Genomic DNA, 16,247 nt, shown 5'->3' on the forward strand with positions numbered 1-16,247 from the left:
ACTATATACCCCTCATAATAACTATATGCACCCCCCTATAATAACTAACTACATACAGTCCCATTATTAAAACTATATACACAACACCTCCTATAATAACTATATACCCCCTATAATAACTATATACACCACTCTATATACTATATACTATATACACCACTCTATAATAACTCTATAATAACTCTATAATAAGTTCCCCTATTATAACTATATACACAACACCTCCTATAACTAACTATATACCCCCATAATAACTATATACACCCCCCTATAATAACTATATACAACCCCTATAATAACTAACTATAATAACTGCCTATAATAACTATATACACCACCTTATAATAACTAAATATATACTCCCTATAATAACTATATACTCCCTATAATAACTATATACACCACCCTATAATAACTAACTATATACAGTTCCCCTATTATAACTATATACACAACACCTCCTATAATAACTAACTATAAACCCCACATAATAACTATATGCACCCCTATTATAACTTTATACACAACAGCTCCAATAATAACTAACTATATACCCCCCCCAATAATAACTATATACACAACACCTTTTATACAACTAAATACTCCACCAATAATAGCTATATACACAATACCTTTTATAATAACTAACTATATACCCCACTAATGATAACTATATAAAGTTATATGCAGTTTATTTTATAAATAAAATTGTAAATCACCTTCCTTCGTTCCCCCAATGCACGCCGTCCTCGTCTTCTTCCCTCGCGGTTATCTTCAGAGGTGTACCAAGATGACGGTGCCCTGCTAGCAGCCGGTGCAGTGACGTCACACACGGTGTCGGCGCCTTGGTTTCCACGGATCGTCAAATGGCAGAGCAGGGAACTTATTGTTCCCTGGCTCTGCCATAGCATTAAGCATTAGTATGTCCTATATGCGGTAGTTACGGCGGTAAGTCCGGACCCAAATACACAGTTGGCGAATCGGGCGGTCATGCAAACCCTCGAATGGCCCACATTTGGTGGGGGCCCCTTTAAGGGCAAAGTGGTGGGGGCCCCTGGGCTCGCGCCCCGTGTGCCCCCCCCCCTATGATCCGGCCCTGGGTGTACGACTGTCCTTATGGCCGAAGATAGAGCAGGCTATATCTTTTTTGCGACTGTGGCACGGTATGGTGAGCACACGTTGTGTATTTCTGTGCCACACATTGTAATCATGTCTGTAATTCAGGAAAATGGTTACTTCAAAGGGGTTGTCTGGGTTTAAAAAATTTAAACATTTAATTTGACAAACACTTAGCATAAGCCTATACACAGACAACTGTATACCACTATGTATTTGTCATTTATGGTTTATGTCTATACATTTGTTACATATGTTACAGTGTGTATTGACAGTGTTCATATATTACATATAAACTGTTTCTTTCTTTGTTTCACAGTTAGATTGTTCTTTTAGATGATTCATTTTGGAAATGAAAACTGTGAAGTTGGCTTTATGTACTTCTAGCCTTCCAGAAGTGTCTACATTTTCCGTGTCTCGTTGTAGTCTTATATACATCTCTCCTCTGACTATCAAGACACAAAGTATTCAATTCTAATGCCATAACCCACAGTCTCCAGCATCCCTCCAAGACTTTGCAGGCAGCTGGAAAGCTATGTAAACTGTGTCAGACTTGTAATGGATCTGCCTAATTGTAAAACAATCTAAAAATTACATTACACTACTCTTAAGTGGTTCCAAGTGGCAGATCAAACATACACCAAAGAAAATAACTGCTGAACGCTTGATGTGTTTGACTTGAGTTTATATGTGTGTAGTTTATGTGCAAGAGAAAAATGACAATGTGTTATATTGTCAGAAGCACAGCCAGCTGAAAACTATAATACTTTGGTTACGTGGGAATGCTGAATGAAAAAGTAAGAAATTGTATTCTAGAGCCACTACTGAAAGGCAGGGGTTACTGACATTTTGTGGAACTCTATTCTATATACTGGATAGTATATTATCAGAGGTAAACATATTTGGCAGTTAATACTTGAGTTTCATGTGTTCCTTGACCTGAACCTCAATTTTGGTGGCCAAAAGGCAAATGGTAGAGTGCAGTGAGAAGATACATTTTATCTCTACATTGTAGATAATTCAGTACAACATAAAAATATGCTGCTCTGACATTATGCACACTAAGAAAGTTTTAAATAAAACAATGTTTATTAATCTTTCTTCATACTGCAATTTACCTGTCAAGTAGAAAATGCTAGCTAACACACTATGGGGACATTTATAAATAGCTCTAAGCGCAAGGCGAATGGTAAAGCCCACCCGCCGTGGCGGATACATCATGCGGTTCCAGCCTGTTGCTATCTACCTAATTTTTAACACTCTGCATTTTTGCCCAGTTTAGCTAAATAATACTTTTTATAACCACTATTTCTTTTTTATAACAACTGATGTTCAAATAGATAGAACTAAAATGCACTATACTTAATTTTTCTCCTCATAACTGTATTTAGCTATAAATATGATCATCACAGTATACACGATTTAAATGAATTGCTAACATTGCCGTGGCCTTTTGTTAAAGCTACTGTACATCCTATGCACATATGTCCTCCATTTACAGTACAAATTACATTGCTAGTCCCTGGTAAGTTTTCCCTTATTGGATTTTTTTTTACTATGACGGATGAGGCAATTTCCTTCTGGTGAGCCGAAACACAAATATATATAAAAAAAACCATATAGTCATACATAAAGCACGTACACGCACATGCAGCTGCCCACATTTCTCATGCACACCTCATTCCTTCAAATGAAACCGCAGACAAGACAGAGTTCAGATATTTTATTAGGAAACTGTCTCCATGTTATTCAGTCAGCAAAAACATAGGCAGTCAGATCCGGCTGGACAGGAAAACCCCCCAAAAGAAATCCTATTTCAGCCACCCACAAACAGAGACACATATAGTATGTAGAAGAGGGCAAATCCTAAGCAGAACACGATTCATATTTTGCGGTGTCAGACGACAGATTCTAGAGTTCTGCTGAGCTTCTCTTTCAATTGTTATTTAACCTATTACTTTAATTGACTTTCTTAGAAATATTCAATTCATAATTGCCCTAATATTTTTGATGGAAGCAGAACAAGTATCACTTCTTGTAGGGAACAGATTCAAGTAATATATTTGTCTGTTTGATTAATGATGGCTGATTATTACTTGGCAAGAGGAAGTTCTACCAAACTTGGTGTATTGCAGCTCAGATGACAGTCTTATAATTAGTCTGTGTGCCATAAAACACTATAGTTTGTAATGGAAATGTTACAAGACCATCTAGGCACATGATCCTTTTCTTGAAAAATAACAAAGATTTAATCAATAACCAAACAGTTTTGTAGGGAAAATTGGAGAATAAGTAGGATTAGATGATATTCTAGATGATCTTAGTTCACACAGACAAATATAAATTAAGTCTCTTTCAATTACAGATATTAAAGAGGTTCTTAGAAGTATATTAAAGAAGTTATTTAGCAGTTGAAAAAGGACCCACCTTTTGTCTAGTAACAATACCACCCTTGTGTATGGGTTATGTCTGGTATACGCTAACCAATCCGATTGAATTAGAGTAAGCTGCAACACCAGCAAATTCTATTAATACGAGTAGTGTTGGTCATAAAATAAAAAGGCCCCTTTTTTTAACTCCTTAACAACTCCTTTAACATTTGTTTCTCTATAACCATACCACAAGTAACAAAGTATTGTGCTGGCACAATGTGGAGGTACATTTAGAAAGCCATTGTAAGTAAAAGGAACTTGTCTTTGACCCATGATCATAAACCTTTTCCCTGCAAATAACCCTGGTCAACCGGCTTGTTCACAGCCTAATTGTGCAGTGAAGAGGTTAATGTAAGATGAGCAATAACATATCTCCTTACCCTAAATTCCATAACATTTCAAGCATTATCAATACAAAATCCATTAATATTAGCAGGACAAAACAGGAATGATATTTTCAAAAACCAAAGATGCTGTTTCGAGAATAATATTGCACTATATGAATATATAACATTGGTAAGTAGCACCATTGCAAACAATTGGGTAATAAAGTAAAAAATTATTAAAAGAAAAGAATGGTGAAGGGAAACAATAAACCAAAACTTCTTTCCCATTCAAACAATGTATTTTCTTTAAAAAGTGTAAGCATCATACAATAGCAAGATTTAAAAAAAAGATACACGAGCCATGGAACAGCTTTTCTGGCCAATGGTTGAGGATGCTTTACATCACATTCTTGGTTTCAATGTAAAATAAACATGTAGCCAATTTTAAAGTCCTTAAGTCTTCTTTTATATGTTGTTTAATGACAGGAGATTGTTTTTTTAAAAAAAAATTGTTTAGCAATGAGGGAAATACAGTCTTTATGCCTAATACTGAATATTGGGACACTGTTCTTGATGGTATTTCTATGTATTAATTGAATATAATAGAAGACAATATGGCGGGTACCATTAATATGTCAGTGCAGTATTTTAAGCTATATAGGAAGTGATTTAACATATATTTCAGCAGTTTAAAATAACATATATTACAATAGGGATAGTAGATATCAGTTTGTCAAAGTGCTGGTTGGTTGTGGACATCTCATTATACATTGATTAATGGTTACCGGAGTAGAAGTTCCTGAGCAATTATAGTACATTGCAATAATTTCTTCTCTAATGGAAATATTTGATTTTTGTTTTTTGTAACAATATTTGATGTGTAAAATTGGGCAAGACTTTTCTAGGTACAAAGCATGAAGAAGTGGCTAAAAGCAACTTACAGTCTTGGAGAAACCCAAGCCTGAGCAGCTACTACTCTTCTAAAGGAAAGCCCTATGACACATACTCACAGTTTGTGTATCTACTTAACCATTTAACAATATTCTCTTTTTCCTAGAAATGCTTCTATTTTATGAGCAGGTAGATAAAACAGTAGAGGAGAAATGCAATATGCACATAGAAAAGGCTATAGACTGAGAAACTTTGAAACCATTAAAACCCGGGTAGGTCATCCTCATTACATTAAGTGTTGATGCAGAGCTTTATAGTTAAACTTTTGTAGAAGATACAGATAAATTATAAAAAAAAAATCCACAAAATAATCAATATTATGGTTCCAATGAACTTCTAAGCTGTAGAAAGCTGGCATAGCATAATTTATCTTGCAACAATTCTGCTGGTCTGCTCAGATTTTTATGATGCTCGGTGATAATGTGACTACTTTTAAGTCTTGTACCAGCATTGTAAAACAAGTATCCATGCCTTTTCTTTTCTCCCATTGAACAGGTGTAGACAATCTTTTTTGTTATACTTTGCATGTAATTTCAAAGATAGTTTATGACTAGGGCTAGAAATGTGAGTTCATTATGTGGGACAAAGAAGGAAGCCAGAGAATGAAGAATGAATGTACTCTGTTGAATATAACCCATTTGCTTGGTCTGAAGGCATCTGGACCCAAACTTGGTCATTTTCCTTTAGTTCCAACACTGCACTCCCAGAGGCTTGGTCCATGTACCCCTTTTTGTATTCATCATATGTGTAAGTCGCAGGTACATTGTTCTTGTAAAGAGCAACCCAGATGTTAGTGCCTTTGACATGGACATGGTAAGCAAAGTAATAAATTCCAGGAAGAGTACAAGTAAATATCCCAGTTAGAGGATTATAACCATTATGGCCATTGTATAAAGTCCGATCAAATTTTATAGGCATGCCTGAAGGAGGGAATGGTGTTGTTAAGATAGCAGTAAATGCTGGGGCTACTTTTGCAGATAGTTCTCCAGTGCCATATTGAGGCTTTCCAGGTTTTTCATTGCCTATAGTACCTCCTTCCACTCCTCCATCCGGCAGGTGCAAGCCTGCAATAGTGCCTTCACTATAGATACCTGGTGGCCCTGGAGGCCCTGGTGGGCCAGGCGGCCCTGGTTGACCGTTCAAACCACGTGGCCCTGGAATTCCGGGTGGTCCTACAGGGCCAAGTGGACCTGGCTGACCAGTGATGCTGTTTCCAGGTAGTCCAGGAATGCCTGGCTCCCCTTTTAATCCTGGTAATCCTTGTGGCCCCAGGGGACCAGCTGATCCTTGCAGACCAGGAATACCAGCTGGTCCTCTTGGACCGGGTTGTCCTGGAATACCACCATCTCCTTTCGGTCCTGGACTACCTAACTGACCCGGTAAACCTGGAACTCCCATTAACCCTGCCTCTCCTTTTGGTCCAATTGGCCCAGGAAGCCCTTTCAAGCCTGGAAGTCCTCTTTCACCTGGAATCCCAGGCTTACCTACAAATCCATTTGGGCCCTGGCTACCTGGAGTTCCAGGTGCACCTGAAGGCCCAGTAGGTCCAATGTCACCTTTCAAGCCAGGTAAACCATTTTTTCCGGGCAAGCCCATGGAACCTGGAAGCCCGGGAGGTCCGATAATACCTTGTGGCCCTTGCTCACCAGGTTCACCATCTAACCCTGGCTCTCCTTTATCTCCTATCCCTCCAGGTATTCCAGCAGGACCTCTATCCCCTTTCAATCCAGGGAAACCAGGTTTTCCATACCCTGGTTGCCCTGGTAAACCTGGCAAGCCTCGTATGCCTGGTTCCCCTTTTGGGCCTAATGGTCCTTGTAGTCCTGGTAATCCATCTAAGCCTGGTTTACCAATTCCATCAATGCCAGGTTTACCTTGCTGACCCTGTGGCCCTGGTGGCCCAACAAGCCCTGGTAGCCCAGGTGGACCTACATCACCTTTGTCCCCTGCAGCCCCTGGTAATCCATCAAGTCCTGGTTTTCCATTGCCTGGTGGACCAGGTGGACCCAATGGCCCGGGTGGGCCCCCAGGGCCACGAGTACCAGGCAATCCTGGTTTGCCAAGTCCAGCTTCTCCTTTAGGTCCTTTCTCTCCACGAAGTCCTGGCTCACCTTTTGAACCAGGTTCACCACGAACACCTGGCTGCCCTGGAGCACCTTGAACACCCGGCTTCCCATTTGATGAGATTCCTGAAGGACCAGGAATTCCAGGAGATCCAGGTATACCTCTAGGTCCTTGCTCTCCTCTCATTCCAGGTTCCCCTTTTGTACCGGGTAGACCCTTCGGTCCAATTTTTCCAGGCATACCTGGTACACCAGGTTTTCCAATGCTAGAAAAGCCAGGAGGACCAGCAGGCCCTGGCATTCCTTGTAATCCGGGTTTTCCTATTCCTGTTTTTCCAGGTGGTCCAGGAGGACCAGGTGGTCCCTGTGGACCAGGTTTCCCAGCTGGTCCAGGTTCTCCTTTAAGGTCCATTGGAAGCATTGGGGGCATATCTATAAACAGAAGAAAACAAAACAAATAATCAATGGATACTTGTTTCTTAAATATATGTATATATTTCAACAGTATTTAAAAGGAACCGGTCGTCAGGAAGGTCATTTTTCATGATGACAGGTTTAAATAGCCTGTGGCATATTGCTATCAAATACATCTTTGTCGTGCCTCTGAATAATTCCAGTGCTTTTTAATAGTTTTTTTAACATTACTTGTGGCAGTGAGCTGACATAAGCAGGGGGAGGGAGCAGGGGAGAGGCTGAGAGAGGGCAGTTAATTTGTGACATATGAACTGCCCCCTTCTCCCCAGACCTCACCACACACTGCTGGCAGGGAGTCAGGTAATGAAAATTAAACAAACAATTAAAAAGCATTAGAATAAATCAGGTGCAAAACAAAAGCATTTTTAAATCAACATGCCGTGGCTATTAGAACCTGCCATGTAAAAATGACCTTTCTGATGACAGGTTCCCTTTAAAATCTTTTTTTAATATTGAACCTGTAAAATTAGTTCCTGTAAAATAACTGTTGAGTTTTCCTTACCACAAGTTTTGTTCATTTTTTAGTATCTTTATGTTACCATCAATGAGATAAAAATGTGTGATGGCATAATTTAGCATTGTGGATGGAGAAAAATTAACCAACACTGTCAAACATGGGTTACAGTTGAATGTTTTTCTCATGGAACCTCATGCAGTTCAGTTTAGCAAATCCCGCTAAAATGATGTATGCCACATGGCAGAGAGGAAAAAAGAATCATATTACCTTATTAGCAGGATAGCCCATAAAAGGTGATGTCAGAGGCTCCTTTAAAAGGTAATGCACAAAGCTTCTGATAGAATTAGTAAGAAGAGGTGTCATTGTTTACAGGATGAGCTGACAACATTTTCTTTGCTACAATTTTGGGGACTGTACGACCCTTTGATCACTTTTTATTATTTTTTTATATGTTGCGAAGTGTTGTTTCAGATATGTGGGCACTATTTTCCGTTACAAGGTTCAATGCCGGGAATAACCGTTATTATCTAGTGAAAGATTGGACATTTTGGGACGTGGAGATACGAAAATGTTCAAAATTTTTACAGTTTATTTTTATATCAGTTCTAGGTTAAGGGGGGTGATTTGAATTTGTTTAATTCTTTATGGGAATTTTACACGTGATCTTTTACAATGTGCTACTGGCAAATCGTAACAGATCTTCAAAAATGAAACTGTTATTGTAACTGGCCACCGCTTCTTGATGATATCAAGGGGAGCGACGATATAAGCCAAGATGGCTTTGCTGGTGGCAATCAGATGGTTACCACCTGCGATCGGTCCTAGATTGGGTGGTAACAGTTATTGTTTGCTGCCACCATTCACCTTATATGGAGAGAGCTCAGTCGATGAGTGTGTGTCAGTCTCCTCTCCTCCACGCTCACCCCTCCTCACTTCCTCTCATGTGGATTGAGTAGGCAGGGGAGGGAGGGGGAAGCTGTGGAGGAGATACAGGCACACACAGGCTGCCCCTCCCCAGGGACTCATCACATGCTGCTTGCAGGGAGTCAGGTAATGTTAAATTAATTATTATAAACTGCTGAAATGATTCAGAATGCTGACAAAGGCTTTTTAAAATTAGCATAGCTTAGGCTATTAGAACCTGTCACCAGGTAAAAATGACATTCCTGGTGACCGGATCACTTTAAATTCACTTGCAGAAAAATAATGCCCTGTGTACCAGTGTAGTCAGTAGGATTTTTGTGGAATTTTGTTCATAAATGCTTCAAAATTCTTGCCAAAAGATTTAGTTTGAGCATACTACGGATAGAAGGTAATTTTCAAAGTCACCTATGTAGTCACCTAACAGCTGTGTTCGCCCCCAATGACGATATTTAGGTCAGTGGTAAGAGAAAACCCAGTAGTGAACTATGTCTTATATATATATAGATAAATATATATATATATATATATATTTTTTTTTTTTTACAACAGTTACTTCTAAGAGTGACTGAAAATAGAATTTTATAACTCAGATAGGCCCCATGCACACTAAAGTAAGGCTAACTCGTGGCCCTATTACTTTTTATTGGACCATGCATTCCCTTGCGGTGAACGTGTCGACTGCCTGCACTGCAAAAGATAGGGCTGGCCTGTGTTTCAAATTCCCCTGTTTGATTGATGGGGGTACAATTTCTAGGATCTGGAAAATGAAAAGTTGGACCATAGTTTATACAGATTCATGACTAAACTTTATGGAGGTCTATGCTGGTTGTCCCATTCACTCATTCCAATCATTAAAAAATGGTTTGTTCTTAGAAAAGGGGAATATTTATAACTATTCCTGGCTTGTATTGAAATATTAATCTACTATGTTTGAAAACATTGTCTTGACAAATGTCTCTCTAAAGGGAGGGTGGGTAGACCTTCAATAATCCAAATACTAAAATTAGATTGTTAGCTCTGTGGATTGGGAGGCAACCCCCAAAGAATGCTAAGACCGCACTTTCCTCTGAACACATACATTACCCATAGGATGGGCCCTGATTGTGGTGTACTTTAAATCCCCATAAAAGGAAGGCAGCCTTTCTTCACTTGGAATTCCCATTTAATTTCCAAATAAACACTACTCCACACTTCCACATATGTGATGTATTTGGGTTTAATTGCTAAATATAATTTGATTTGGAATGGACTGCTGTTTTACATTCCCATACAGTACTTAGGAAATACAGAGACATGCTCATACTTCACTCTGGAAGCATTTGAACTGGCAGATCAAGATGGGAATGTAACATAATATAAACTCTGCAATTTGAGTTTTCACAATGTTGTTTTTCTCATTTTTCAGATTCCACTCCCCTCCATTATTTGCAGATTAGAAGCATTTACTAGATGCCAGTAAAAGGTGGAATTTCCTCTCTATTTTATGTAAAAAAATTAAGCAATTTTCAGTAAAATATTCATATTGTTAAAGTTTGTGACATAATAAGACATAATTTTTTTGTGGAACATAATATGTTATGTGCTTTGTTTTGTGAACCTGGGTAAAATTTTAATATGGCATAGCTAAGATGTACACACAGTAAGTAGTATATAATTGATTATTATTATTATTATTATTATTATTATTATTATTATATTGACATTAGATATGTCTTCTATATACTAATGCACCGCAATCCCTGAATAAATCATGATAATGTTTAACAAAAACCTTTTCTTTAAAAGGCCTTTCAGACTAGTGATGACTATACCATATACACAGTATATGAGATAAGTGTCTGATTGCTGGGGATATTAATCCGTTGGTGCCTTCACTGCTACTGCTACCATAGAAGTGATTGGAAGCCACATCTGTAGTGACAGTCACAACATGGACACAAAGTCAACTGCTTCTGACTCAATGGGGCCCATTTACTAAGGGCTTTGTGTCGCACTGTGACACTCTTTTTTCGGACTGTGCCCATGCGACACTAATTGGGGGGCGTGCTGTCAGACAGGTGAACTCTGTCGGACCTTAGTGGGGAAGCGGCGCATTCATGATATCGAGCACATGATCTTCGTGAATCGTGGAAGAGTTCATTATCATTGGACAATGCACTTTTTGTGATCTCCAGTGACCGGGTAAATAAATGTGCCCCAATGTACTCTGTTTTTATGTGGCTAATAAGAAGATCTATGCAGGGGACTGGTGTTAATCTCAAACACCATCACTAATAATTCCTGGAAAACTCCTTCAATCCCTTATACCCACATCTGCTTTCCACCTTAAAGTAAAGCAACCACTTAGTATATAAAAAAACAAACCACAACCATATACTGGTCTTCTCTAATGTTGACACGCTGGGATAGTCTAGAAAAAAGACTTATAATTAGCAGGCCAGAGCACGGGGACAAGATGTCCAGCGCTCTGGGCTACTAATTATGCACACCATCACCATGCAGGCTTCGTTTTTTTATATACTAAGTGGTTGATTTCCCATGTATTTTTTATTTTTTTGTCATTGCATTCTACAATCTATAGCATTTTCATTTTTCTCTCACTATAGAATTATGGGGTCTTGTTTTTCAGTATGAAATGTAGTTTTTAATAGCACTATTTTGAGTTTCATATAGGCTGCTGATGAACATTTCATAATCCATTGTATGCAGTATATTTAATAATAATTATAATAATAATTCCTTTATTTATATAGCGCACACAGATTATCCAGCGCTGCACAGGGCTTGCCAAATCAGTCCCTGTCCCCATGGGGCTCACAATGTATATTTAAAAATCTGATGTTTTTTCTAATAAATAAATTCTGCATTTATTCTAGAATCTAAATAACATAAAAACTTATCTGAGTGAATGCTCATACAATGCCAAATTGATATATTTTTTAAAAATTCACTTAATTTTCATAATCAAATATTGTTGGGTGGGGGGTCTTTGCCTTCTAAGCGCCATAATGTTTGGAAATCAAGGGAAGGTTTTGACTGGATTATTTTTGTTAATAGTACCTGTGAAAACAAAATCCACATGAATGTCAGAAGCCAAGACCTCTAAGCACAATATAACCTGAGTATCAAATTGCCTCTGACAAATTTCCTTCCTCTCTTACCGCATCTTGTTACTGTTTATTCCCATACAGTGACTCCTGCCATCTACTGTACATGATGTAGATTAACCAGACTGGTTCAATGGCCCAGATCTGATGTTTTTATTTTGCATATTACTTTTTATATTTGCTATGCTATATTTGCTATTTGCTGTGCATATTTTACAGTGTTAAGATGTTTGATAGATCAGCATATTTTAAGGAAGGTTTTGAACTATTGATTATTTCTCAAAGTTTCTGTGAGTAAAGTGTTTATTTTTGTAAAGATGATAAAAAAGAATACTGAATTACTAATAATATAATGATTCGATGCGACTACAAGGTGTATTCCTGCATACCACAACATTACATGGTAAAAAAACAACCCTGCATATTTTTAACAAAAAGTATATTTCCACAAAAGTGGATTTAAGAGTATGTTGCCCTCTAGTGACAAGTTCTGAGTATGCACTATGCTGTGTACTTTCTAAAAAATGACGACAGCTGCCTCACATCAATTGTTTTGGTAAAGTATAGCATCTTAGAATGTTGTTATCCAACAGGAAAAACTAAAGGTATAGACATTCAAGTAATTTTCCTGGTCCAATGGAAGCTTGAATTAAGAAAAAACTGAAAAATATGCAAAATAACTTCTAAAGGAAATACATTAATAAACATTTTAAACTCTTTTCCCATTCCCAACTTCACAACTTTGGATAATGCTTCTTATTGTTTGGACACTTTCTTGTTTCTTTCTTGGTTATTTTGTGTTTCTTGTTTTGTCTTCCGTTGCTGACCCTATTGACAATTTTAATGTGTCCTTTCTTTGCACATGGCTTCAGTCATTTACTTTCTTATTATTCTCTCATACAACTATTGTTGCTTGCTCCTCATGAAATGTTTTTCTTATTCTTGTATCTTTTACTATCTTTTTTGATTCCCCATTAACTTATGTGTTTTCTTGCCCTTGATATATTGCTATATTATAAACATATTAAGGTAGGTGTGATGGGAGATAAATGTGATAAAGTCGACTTGAATAAATTATAAAAATAAAATCTGTCCCAAGTGACTGATTCAAAGGATGAGACAGGTTTAAGTGAAAAAATGGCCACAATATCAGTAAAATAAGAATATTTCAAGTAAGCATTTTTAGATTAGTTTTTAGCATAAGTTTGTAGCACATAAAGGGTTTTGAGACTTTATACTTCACTTTGGCAAGGACTCTTCTAAGGTCAAAGTTACTAATGTGTTGAATACTGTAAGATTGTGAAATTTTTAGAAGTGTAACTTTTTAAAAATTTACATGCAACCCTACTCCAGGAAAACCACTGGGTAGGAAAAAGTTTTAAACTAGTTCAGCTAAAATATGTAACTTCAAAATTTAGAGGGGTTGTCCATGAATATTTTTTTTTATGTCTGGGGAGGTTGTAAAAATAATAAATCTCTGATATTGACCTCTCTCCATACTCCCGTTCAGCGGTGGAGCCCCCTGTAACTGCTGATATCTGTTTGCATAAAATGGCTGGAGGTGATCTACAGCCCTGGGCCTGCTACTGCAGGATTGTAGGGACAGGCCTCTGCATACAAAAAGTGTACAGTAGTGATGAGTGTCACCACAGCTAAAGGAGAGAATCTGGTCTGCTTAGAGAGTTTCCACCCACACCCTGGGATTTTGCACTGAGCAGCTGAGGAGTGATAGGAGCTAAAACAGCACAAAAACTCAGTAAAATTGTAAAGTAAGGGGTTAAAATGATTTTTATTGTGTTACCATCACTAGGGGATTGAGATTTCTTTCGTAGGGAAACCCCTTTAAGAATTGCTTTCTCCTTAGTACAATCCTGGATGATCTCAAAAATCAAATCAGTTGTTCAACTGTTATAGAAATGTATGAAAAAATTGTCAAATAAGTGTTACCAGTTTGTACTGAAAGCACTGACTACATGGTATCAAACAGATTAATATCACTCCCCCCTCTGGAATTGGTAACACTCTGTTGGTAACTTACTCATATTGCATTGTTTAATAAAACAGTTATGTCTAGAGAACTAACAAGTCTTGCTTTTAGGTATAAAAAGTAAAAAACAAAGCAATCCGGAGTTTACCTCTGGCCGTTTATTCCTTTTTTTGGTCTGATAATGACTAGAACTGACTTTAACCTGACAAGAACTTTTCCTTTTGAGCATTTGTCGGCCAAAACATGTTTTGAAGAGATTTCAAATGTTCTATGGGACTGGTGAGCTAGGTAGGTCATAATTGGGAATTTCTATCCAGAGCAAGGTCAGGCCAGAAGGCAGACATTTTGGGCTCTAGGCCTGGGGCTAGGTTGCCAGTCACGAGGACCGAATAGAAGAAGCCTAGTCCCAACATATATATTATTTTTTTCCCCCACGCAATTTCACTGGTGTTGTTATTTATGGAGGCCACCTACTAGTAAACATATACCTTTTTGAGGAATACCACATGCTGATTGTTAAGGTGTGCAAGGAATAGTAATAATATTTAGAATCCCAGTCCTCATATTTGTTGGTTTTGAATTTGCGTTTTAATAGTTTTAATAGTAAGATAATAAAAACTATGCTATGATTGTCACCCACTTTAGATTATTGTTCATATTTTTCAGGTGTGAACTTTTGAAGTACCTTATTTCAAGCTTACTTTTTTGGATTTATGATATCTATGACCACCGTGATACTGATACAACTTGTGATATCATACCATCTATCATATCATACAATTCAAGTTTTATGTGAATAATGACAATGGTGATAATATTAACAATATAAGCTGTTTACATTTCAAAACCAAGAATTTCAAAGGGAATCTTACCTAAATATTGTCCCTTTCCTTCTCTAAACGGTGGTCCCAAAGGTCCTTTCATCATTGGATTTACATATTTCATTTGAGGATATGTTCCCCCTGCTGGTCCACCGCCAGATACAGATCCCATTGCAGCCACCAAAAGGAATAAAGTGCCATGTTTCAGGGACATCTTCACTTCACACTGTAAATCAAAATTTAATGAATTTAATGAGGTAAGGAAATCTTTAATAGAAATAAGGAAATAAGTAACTTAAAGTGTTGTGAAAGCATTGTAGCTATTGTGCTACTATGTTTTGGCGACTCCAAGCACCTCAGAACAGTGAAGGCAGGGCTATTCTTATCCCAGCCATGAATCTTTAAAGGAAATCTACCACCTGATTTACTATGTGCAAAGCACCACCTCCAAACCTGCCACCATCCCTGTAATGTCAGTCGTCTCTCAATGCTGATGGCAGGAGGAAGCTGGGTAGAGGAGGCAGCAGGTGGGTTAGAAGGGCTTCGGAGCATAATGCCAGATCCCCAGCAACACCAGTACTTTGTAGAGGCTAAATCAGGTGGTAGATTTCCTTTAAGAACAATGGTGAGTTGAAATACAGGACAGTATCACTCTACCTCTATGTATATTATCATCAGCCACATGTATGAATACTGCACAGTTTCTCTATATAAGCAAGTATTACTGGAACACAACACTACCCATGTTCTGCAAGTCTAAGGAAGAGTTGAGGAAATATTGCTACAGTTTCTGTTTATATGACCATCACTCCTTCTGTTTTGTATTTATGAAGACCACCATTACTTCTTTTTGTTGTGTATGTGTGAAGAGTGTGTTCCACTCTTCTTCTTCTGCATATTTGATTACTGCCCATAAATACTCTTTTTATTCTGTATATAGGATTCTTTCCATTATGTGTGTTTGAACAATGCACAGCATTACTCCTCCTTTTCTATATGGGTGAATGCTGTGGGTCAGTAGTACTCTTTCGTATTGTATGTATGAAATCCAAATGGACTCTTCCTGTCTGTATATAAGGATACCACACAGCACTAGTCTTCCTGTCCTGCATGTTAAAAATACTGCACACTACCGATCCTCCTGTTCTGTATTTACGATGACCTCCTAGTATTACATCTGCTGTTTGAATGTATTAAAAATTTACTGTACCACTCCACTTGTTCTCTACGTATGGACAACTCATAGTACTATTTTTACTGTTTTGCATGTATGAACACATCACTGTAATACCCCTCCTGTTCTGTAAGGAAAATCACTGCATTACACCAAAATACTTAGTGGGGAAGATGCAACAGAAGGCGAGTTGAATCTCTAGCCTAAGGGTGGCAACAATCACAGAGCAAATGTGTGCTACTTACTGTGATTTACTGCATGTACAGCTGAGGTAACACAGTTGAGCTCACCATGTTACTGTCAGCAGCTCAGCTCAGCACACACATATACGGTATATTTACAATGGGGAAGGGAGCCACTCTGGGCACTAAATTGTTTTCAAGGGTTCCCAGGCTCAGGTCACAGAGACAATCAC

The 16,247-nt window shown here is 37.9% G+C and overlaps 1 protein-coding gene across 5 annotated transcripts in view; it reads right to left on the bottom strand.

Annotated features, from left to right (window-relative positions):
- Positions 1 to 4,380: 4,380 nt before the first annotated feature.
- Positions 4,381 to 16,247, bottom strand: part of COL8A2 (collagen type VIII alpha 2 chain) — a 98,050-nt gene continuing 86,183 nt past the window's right edge. For all 5 annotated transcript variants that reach the window (XM_072136822.1, XM_072136824.1, XM_072136819.1 and 2 more), the window contains 2 exons: positions 14,710 to 14,884; positions 4,381 to 7,320 (listed from right to left, as the gene is read on the bottom strand). In XM_072136822.1, the coding sequence (XP_071992923.1) occupies positions 5,399 to 7,320; positions 14,710 to 14,872 (2,085 nt within the window). In that variant the 5' untranslated portion in view covers positions 14,873 to 14,884 and the 3' untranslated portion in view covers positions 4,381 to 5,398. The remainder of the gene's footprint in view (positions 7,321 to 14,709; positions 14,885 to 16,247) is intronic.

Source organism: Engystomops pustulosus, chromosome 2, assembly GCF_040894005.1.
Source record: "Engystomops pustulosus chromosome 2, aEngPut4.maternal, whole genome shotgun sequence".
NCBI lineage: Eukaryota > Metazoa > Chordata > Amphibia > Anura > Leptodactylidae > Engystomops > Engystomops pustulosus.